We start from the raw sequence: 9,103 nt of genomic DNA, 5'->3' as shown, positions 1-9,103 counted from the left end.
ATTGATGAAAACCTCAACAATCAATAAGAACAAGATCATGAAGCACAAACTATCAAGGTAAAGATAGTTAAACATGGCTTCACGAATCCCTAAGTAAAGTCTTTAAGTCACAAACCTAATTATGTTTCTCAGAGGAAACCTCGTTTAATAGCGGACGACTCTAGCAAGTAACTAGGACACGTAAGAGTCAGGTAGCTTTGAATTCAAGCTAAGATAACTTCGGATTCAAGCAAACACTTTCTTAACTTAGATAAAATTCTTATTAGGAATTCATGTAAGCATGTGAGAAATGTTTCTTGAAATTACACAAAAGAATATACACTATGGTCCAAGATACTGGAACTGTGTACAATGATTTTTTGTTGGTAAGCCAAAAGTTGTATTAATAGATAACAAAATATAAAAATAGTTTACAAGAAAAAAGGTCAGCAGACCCCCAAAACTTACAAACTACTTAAATCTATAATAAGAGACATTTGGATGTTCAATTGAAGTAAGAAAATACGGTCTCTCAATATAATTCATGGCTTCACCATTATTTAACAAAAATCCTCTTTTCGCCATAACATCAGCAACAAAATTGGCTTCTCTATGTTCAAAACGAATAGTTTCATAGTTGTCCCAAACCTCACGAAAATTTTGTCTAACAAACCAAGATACATTGAAGGTAGACAAAGAACTAATCGCTCCAATAGAATCAGATCGAACTAGTATATCACCTATCCCCCCCCCTCCCCACCCCCCCATTTACAAGCCCATTAAAGTCCCAAAATTATACCCATGAGTACAATGATAGTTCATGGAAAATATGCCATATGATGTATAAGCATAATCGTGTTCATTAACACTCAAGACTTAAATCATGATTCACAAAAACAGAGTATTTAGTGATCACATATGTCTTAGAAGTGTTCATGAAAGTTTTAGCAATTCCAAAAGTATTTATAAAAATAGTTTACGAGCATCTGCTTAATCATACTGCTAGGTATGTGTAGGGGAACATGTACTTATGAACCAGTTCTCGAATTTAGGGAGGTAAGCATACTAAGTCTTCATAACCTAAGTTATTCATGAACTCAGGCCCTTGGGGTACTCATACTGGGTATGTGCACCTCCCCCATTGTACAAATTAGAACCCTATGGTATGAGAACTTGGTGTCCGTACCTACTTACGTCCCGGAACTCAGATGTCTAGGGTACGCGTACTGGGTATGCGTACCTACCCAGTAGTTTTGAAAAACTCTCTTTCATGATTTGAAACATTCCCAATCACCATAGATGTGAAATATCATTGCTTGGGAGATTTTCAAATGATCAACTTGAAATAAAATGGTTCTTGAACAATAAATTGTTCTTAACTAATATTGTTAAGGATACATGAACATTCGTTGCTTGAATCATATTTCGAGATATTTAAAAAGACATGCTTGACTCGAAACTTGTTCTTACAATATTAAATCTACTAAAGTCATACGAATAGTATCATAAAAATATAATGGTAATACCGTCAGTAAATATGATGGTTCAGTCATCACATACTTCTTTTTCGGTTAAGTTATATAAATGTCTTCATTTGATCTTGAGTCTTAAATCTTCGAGGGTTATTCAGTGATGTTTGATACTCAACTACCATACTATAATCCTGGTCTGAGGCTTGACTTTAGTAGACTATAAATCAAGATATAGTTGTGCATCTAATATTGAAAACAAGCTTGATAGCAAAACTTGCGAGTTCGACCTAGAAGTGCTCTAACAATAGTATGAAGAGCTTTATGAGCAGGCTTGAAATGAATATGACATAAATGATTCACATGTGCTTCCTGCAACCGAATCTTCCCATTATAAAGATCCTGCACGGTGTAGCTAACTAGTAGAAAAAAAGTTATTGTACATTACTTATCCCTAGTGAAATTTATGAATAGATAGAAGATTAAATGAAACATTAGGAACATGAAGAATATTATGAAGAGTAAAGTGATTATATGGTGTTAACTGAAAGAATTATCGATTACAAAGATAAACATACCTTCATTATTAGCAGTCTGTATGTAGTCATAACTATCATATGTAGTATAGTCCTCAAGTGGAGTTTATGAAGTAATGCATTGATTGGCACTATTATAGCATACCAAGGATTTACCCAAAAATACTTACAGCAGCTAACATATCATGTAGGTCCGAGGAGGATGACTACCTTGATATGCAACATCGAATATGTTGATATATTCACTAGCAAGATGCTGAACACAACGACATATTTAACAAGAAATTTTATCATCAAATGATATCATAAAGGAGGTGAAACTGAAGTGAGCATCGATAGTTTAGGGTTATACAGGTATCCTCCACTAAAATTAGGGTTAAAAGGTCGTCTATGTCTGCCTTTATAGTCGGGACTATGACCACCTCCCCTAACATGATTATGAGATAGAAAATTTGAAGTTGCAAAAGATAGTGATATATAGTTTCATAATAATGCTCATTGTCAGAATCCGCAATAACATAGTGAGATCTAGGAAAGATGACAACCTCTTCATCGTGAAGAAGGTTGTGAAGTTCAAGAAAGGTAATTAGTGGATTTCTAACACGCACGGAACTGACAAAAAGGTATAACATCAGATAGACCGGATAATAGCAACAAGTTTTTATGTCACTAACAATAGAATCAGCAGCAAGCGCATCAAGGTAGAGTTCTTTCCTAATTTAATAGATCTGAGTTTTGTACTTAACTGAATAGCAAGAGTAAAACATACCTTGGAGAAACCAGATTCAATGTTTTTCCATAATTAAGAATAAGAAGTAGCTCAAGTGAAATAAGGAATGACATATTCTGACGTCGTAAAATTGGGCCAGATGATTGTTGAATCTTCGTCATGCCAAATAGTGAAAGCAGGAGTTACAATATTTTTATTTGCATTATGATAACTAGTAAACTCATCTCGGAAAATACGATCACCGGTAGTATGACCAGTAGTTCTGTATTTCTTCAACGTATCAAGGACAAGAGATTTCCATGTAGATAGTTTGTCTTAGTTTGATTGGAATGATATTGACCAACTAATTTAAAGGAACTTTAGAAATAAACTTAGATTCAATCATGAAGACAAAAATGATTTAAAATAAATTGAGAAGAATCGAAAAAGATTGATTGAATAAAAGATAGACTTAGGAGAGCAGAATATAATATGATCTGAGTGATGCACTTGATAAGATTGATTGTTTTTCATAATAAAAAAAAGAATTAACTAATTGATTGCAAAATTAATAGATTGATTATAAAAAATTGAGAAATTACATTTTAAAACCAAAGAAATTAATGGATGAGGAAGAATTTAATGCTCTAATACCGAGCTAACATCAATTTGAAAGAATGTTCTCTTTTCAATTACACATAAGACATGCATATGTTTATATAACATCCAGAGGACAAGGTTAAATACAACCCAGACACGAAAAGAACATTACTATTAACAAAAAAAAAAAAATAGTGTAAGCAAAGTGTTAGAAAAGCACTATTTCCACCTCAAGTTGCTTGTGTTTATAAGAGCTCTATTGCTCTCGCTGCCTCAAATCCCATATTTCGCATAACACAATGCAACACTTAACAATATATTTTCACTTTGATAGGGAGCTGGTTTAGTCAAAGTAATTGCAGGTGGTTTATATTTCTACTCTGGAGCAAGATGCTGACATATTTACCAAAGACTTATCTGCTTCTCGTTTTGAATTTCTACAATACAAGCCTTAAAGTGGTTATTCCACTTCAGCTTGAGAAGGGTAATAGGTAGGGCTGTCAATCCCAATCTGAAGTCCGAGATCCATTTCTGAGAATTCGAAATTCTATAGGATTTAATCCGATATGTCGGATGTCGGAATTGGACTCCTTAACGGAATTTCAGTCCTTAACATAACACAATCGGATAAGGCCCAATCGGTTTGGTTAAGTTCCAACATCCGATAATACTAGGGATATACGAGTAAGTTTCCGTCACCCATGTATTAGATGCCGAGAAGATCAACACAAACATCATTTTTTCTCTTCTATTTTGTATCTTTTCTACCTGTTCTCTGCTACTCTTCGACTGATTAACACAAATATCAGTGAAACAAATTAGGGATCTTCTACCCTTCATATCCTCATACATTAACACAAAACAGGTATGGATCAATAATGTTTATTTGTTTATATCGAACACTCAGATGCGTGATTAGAAAATTAGGGCAATTTTTTTAGGGCAAAAATTTGGGTTTAGTTTTGAGTTCTTAAGATATGTGTGTGATTAAAAAATTGGGGTTTCTCTTCATATTATGATTCAAGTCTTAGATTGTTCAGTTTTGATGAAAATTTTATGTTTTCTGTGTATCTAAATTTCAATACTGTTTGAACTTTTAATGTAGGAAAATGTCTCAAAAAGCTTCCAATCAAGTTGGAACCTCAAGGTCAAACACTCAATCAAATTCCTCACAATCACAATTACCAGAAGACCAAAGTGTTTAGTGTTCAACAATTGCTTCAACTCCCGTGAGTAGGAGATTACCAGAACCAGATGGAAACAATGATCCCATGTCGAAGATGATGATGATCCACTTGTATCTGCTGCAAAGAAAAAACTGCGGACGACAAGGTCAAAAGTATGAAATGAATTTACTAGGTCTGTTACTACAAAGATTGGAAAAACTGGGGTGAAGGAGGTTGTCATAAAAGTACATGCCATCATTGTAAAAATGTAATTGAAGCAGCAAGTGCAAAAGGAGCTAGCCGCTTGGCTGCTCATCTAAAGATCTGCCCCAAGAAAGAAGAGAATCAGCCAGGACAGATGAAGATTTCTACTGCAATGAAAACAGCAGGTAACCAAGCAACTAAATTAGCTAATTGGAAGTATGATCCTGAAGTTACTAGGTTATGTGTTGTTAAAATAATTGCTAAGCATGATTACTCTCTTAACATGGTTGATCATTTTTATTTTGGAGAGTTTTGTAAGTCTTTGAACCCTGTTGCTATGATGATGTCTAGGAATACAACTATAATGATTTGATGAAGTTTTATGCCGAAAAGAAAGAAGAATTGCAAGTAGAATTGGATAATTTGAACTCTAAATGTAGTCTTACAACTGATATGTAGACTGTTAAACATACTAAAGATGGTTATTGCTGTGTAACATGCCACTATATAGATGATGAATGGAAGTTGCATAAAAAAACATTAGCTTACATTATAGTGCCATCACCACATATATGAGGAGAAAATTTTTGATGAGGGCGTTTTTTGAAGGGGGCATGGGGGACCAATGATATGTTGACACATGCACTTGATATTAATGAATTATGTTTCCAAAAATACCAACACCAATTAAGAACACAAATTTTCTATACAAAAATACATTTCTTTTATATTTTTGGAAACATAATTTATTAATATCAATTGCATGTGTCAACATATCATTGGTCCCCATGCCCCCTTCAAAAAACGCCCCCATAAAATTTTTTCTCATATATGAGATGTTCTCATAGAATTTATCAAAACTTGAATTCTGGAATGGCACATGGTATACTTCTGTTTTTCAATTTTTTTGTTTCTTGTCAGATAGCGGATTTTATCGGAGTAAAATCCGATATCCTGTTGCTTATTGTAACGGAATCGAATTAATTTTTTGGAATTCCGTTGGATTTTATCGGTTATCCTTTGACAGCCCTAGTAGTAGGCGTTTGTGAACCCATCAGGTGTCATTTTTTGTTATTCAGTTATGGCAGCTGTCAGTTGAAAGTTGCCGTTATGTCTTAGCTGTGTCCTAATGGCTTATTTCCTTTTCTTGATATCATGTTATCTGATCATTGTATATAAGTGTCTTGTACTCATTTGGTTTTGGTAATGGGAATCTTTCCATTCGTTTGCACTACTTAACCACAAACTACAAATAACAAAAAAGGCTCGAGAAGGGTAAATTTGTGTTCGCCAAAAGATAGGAAGTGCCACTTGCATAAATCGATACAGAAGTCTACATACTACGTACTACACAACTTGAACTTCGATAAGCCAAGTGATCGATAAAGGTTTTTCAACTTGGTTGTCGCAACAATAAGTAGCTGTAAGTAGACTATCCAATGGTTGTCGCATCAATAAGTAGCTGTAAGTAAACTATCCAAGATGTTATTGCGTTATCACCGTGGGGACATTGTGTAAATTGCAGATTAGCTCACCTTGTTAATGGATGCTGAGATAATTCAAATTGTCTTATTATTCATCTACAAGTCCTGTCTTATTATCATCTTAAGTCCAACATGAATTTAGTTTGCTTGCTTTTAAAGTTGGATAATCTTGTTCAAAGAGCAGACGGTATCAATGAGTCTTTGGCGGTGAAAAAATGGAAATACTATATAATATCAAGAAAAGAAGTTGAGAATTTGTGCAACATGTAGAATTGTTTTCTCAGTTCTGACTATATGAAATTTAATACGGATTATGCAACAACAACAAAAAAAAACACTACCTATCTACATAAAACATACAAAGTATCGATCCTTGCAAGGAGGTTCTTGTGAAGAGATGCTAGGATATTCAATCAATACACTTCAACATTCCATTGCCCAGCCTTCTTCAATGACTTTTTGAAGTCGGTCCAGACAATACCTGCAAAACAAAATGCCAGTTGTTTGAATAGTTACATTTTTATTTTTGTAAAGTTGTGGTGTCTGATATATAAACCAAATGCTACCTACCATCTCTAGCGGCCAACGAGTCCATTATATCATCAATACCCTTCTCCATTCCCTTCAGCCCGCACATGTAGATGAAGGTGTTATCTTTCTTGAGTAACTGCCATAGCTCCTCAGCGTACTGTGCCATTCTAGTCTGAATGTACATCTTCTCTCCCTTCTCATTTGTTTGCTCTCTGCTCACTGCATAGTCGAGCCTGAAATTTTCTGGGGCCTTTTCTGTCATCTTCTGAAATTCCTGTAAAAAAACAAGAGTTTGGTTATCAACCCAATCACATTGATGGATAATTGTTAATAACAGCTGCACAAACAAAGAAATTAAGGCTACATGAAGTTGAAATACCTGCTGGTAAAGTAAAGAACTGCTTGTGGGAACACCCAAGAAGAGCCAAGCTAGTCCATTGAACTGCAGAACACCATAAAGCCGTGAGCAAAGAAATTCACTGGAAATCTCTATAAGATATATGAAAAGTAAGATAGTGCGCAGCTAAGGATATTACCGGTTTACTGTTATAATGTGGCTTGATCGGAGCAAAAATTTAGGTTCACCTACATTCATGATGGTCTCTAATTTAACATTTTCGAGAAGCCTACTACTCAAATTGTTACCGACATGAATTCAAAACTTTCATATTTTAGTTTTTCTCAGCAGACACATTCATAGTATACCTTGTAGTCTTCGTGCTTCTCGAAGAACATTTTCCACAAGAATGAACGGAAAGGAGCAATACCTGTACCTGTTGCAAGCTGCAAAGAAAAATATGAAAGCAACAGTTATTATGCAACTAAAAGATGACTCCTCTCGGAAGATTATAAGAGCATGAGGACTTAAAGATGTTATGTCGAATTGATTGTACTAGTAAATCAAACCCGTGACACCATTTTAACTGTTCAGAGGATTACCATAATAATGGTGGCATTGGGGTCTTTGGGCATAAGCATTTCTTTTCCAACAGGTCCAGTAATCTTCACGTCACTCCCTGGTTGCAAATCACCTGAGATAGTGGTTTGAATAGTTAGACAAGCTGGTTTCTGAGAGTACATGCGCAGTTTCATACTTTATGATTGTGCTACAGACTGAACTAAATGCAACCATATCTATATATATCTTGAAAGCTCACATAGGAAATTAGAGCAGACTCCCTTGACTTCTTCGCCTTGGTCGTTGGTGTACACCAGCCTTTTGACACAAAGAGAAACCTACATACCCATCAGAAGAAGTTCAACCATGAGCTACAGCATTATCATTAGCTACATAAATGAAGGCCTAACGCAAGCTCAAAAGTTTGAATAAAAGAATGTACACATTGTGAAAGATTGATATTACAGTTTTGGAGTCTCCAAGATCCCCAAGAGCACTACTGGCAATTGAGTATAATCTCAGCTTGTGTGGCTTTCCATTTTTGTCAATACCCTCTGGAATAATACCAATAGATTGTCCTTCTCTGTATGGAACCTCACCTATATATGTAAGAAAGAAAATCATACATTACTATCATTTATAACAAATATTAAATCACTTGTACAGATTAATCTGCACGAAAAACAAAATATGGTAAATTACCGTCTGTATGGAAGACCATGTGCCAGGTTTCTCCTGGAGCATCATCAGCTGTGATCTTGGTGTTGAGAAGGACTTTGCCAGTGAAAGGGTTCTTGGGTTTGAACTTGTTGACAACAACACCTTCTTCATACTTCTTTGAAATCTTCTCTACTTTGGCAGGTGGAGTAGTGTCCGTAGTAACCTCGGCTTTGATAGAAAACACCCTTCTGCTGGCACAGCCATTCCTAGAGTACAAACAGGTCTACACGTAATACAATTAATATGGACCCAAGAAATACATTGAATATGAATACGGTGCATGATTTTGGAATGTGAATGTGTTCAATTGTGACATAAAGAAAAGAAAAGAAACCGAATGTGCCCGATTGTACCTTGTTGAAGCTGATTCGTTCCGAGGAAGAAATAGAAGTTCTGGTTTGGAGAGACGATGAATTGGATGCTGGAATAGATACAGCAGCAGTGAGTGCAGCTGCCATGACTAGCTTAATTAATGGGTGTTTTTCTTTTTCTTTTGAGTGCTGTGAGGTATAATGTAGTAAGACAAGTAATGAAATGTGAGAAAAGAAAAGAAAGAGAAAAGCAGGATGATAAAATTGGGTGGAGGAGATTTTAGAAGTCCAAGTCAGTGGCTATAAGGGTTGGAGGAGATTTAGATTCTGCTAAGTTGTGATTGGATAAGTCCACTGATGAATAATAATTGTCTAATTTGTCACTTCCACCCAAACTCTCTCTCTCTATCTACCTATCAATCTCATTGAGGATCCATATATTACAGAACCGGAACAGCTATACTTTTGGTTTTGACTAAGTAGCGCGCAGTGACGG

At 35.3% G+C, this 9,103-nt stretch overlaps 1 protein-coding gene and 1 long non-coding RNA gene across 2 annotated transcripts; one reads left to right on the top strand and one right to left on the bottom strand.

The window, feature by feature from the left end:
* Positions 1–3,840: 3,840 nt before the first annotated feature.
* LOC113357167 lies at positions 3,841–6,482 on the top strand. Its single transcript, XR_003363524.1, has 2 exons — positions 3,841–4,158; positions 4,399–6,482. It is a non-coding gene; the product is annotated as an uncharacterized LOC113357167 (long non-coding RNA).
* Positions 6,356–8,879, bottom strand: LOC113357166 (ferredoxin--NADP reductase, leaf-type isozyme, chloroplastic-like). The gene is made up of 9 exons (XM_026600462.1): positions 8,650–8,879; positions 8,279–8,519; positions 8,042–8,175; positions 7,836–7,914; positions 7,618–7,709; positions 7,384–7,461; positions 7,058–7,120; positions 6,718–6,952; positions 6,356–6,628 (listed from the first exon to the last, which is right to left on the bottom strand). The coding sequence occupies exons 1-9, from the start codon at positions 8,752–8,754 to the stop codon at positions 6,561–6,563; spliced, it is 1,095 nt and encodes a 364-aa protein (XP_026456247.1). The 5' UTR covers positions 8,755–8,879; the 3' UTR covers positions 6,356–6,560.
* Positions 8,880–9,103: the final 224 nt, after the last annotated feature.

The sequence above is a fragment of the Papaver somniferum genome, chromosome 3, assembly GCF_003573695.1.
Source record: "Papaver somniferum cultivar HN1 chromosome 3, ASM357369v1, whole genome shotgun sequence".
Classification (NCBI taxonomy): Eukaryota; Viridiplantae; Streptophyta; class Magnoliopsida; order Ranunculales; family Papaveraceae; genus Papaver; species Papaver somniferum.
The sequence above is the reverse complement of the archived record's forward strand: the minus strand, read 5'-3'. Positions and strand labels throughout refer to the sequence as shown.

Bases quoted from the DNA above. Each gene is read 5' to 3' on its own strand.
- LOC113357166 (XM_026600462.1), bottom strand. From the start codon at position 8,754: ATGGCAGCTGCACTCACTGCTGCTGTATCTATTCCAGCATCCAATTCA. The intron at 8,520-8,649 runs GTACAATCGGGC...TATTACGTGTAG, and splicing joins AACGAATCAGCTTCAACAAG to ACCTGTTTGTACTCTAGGAA. The intron at 7,462-7,617 runs GTAATCCTCTGA...TTTTCTTTGCAG, and splicing joins CCAATGCCACCATTATTATG to CTTGCAACAGGTACAGGTAT.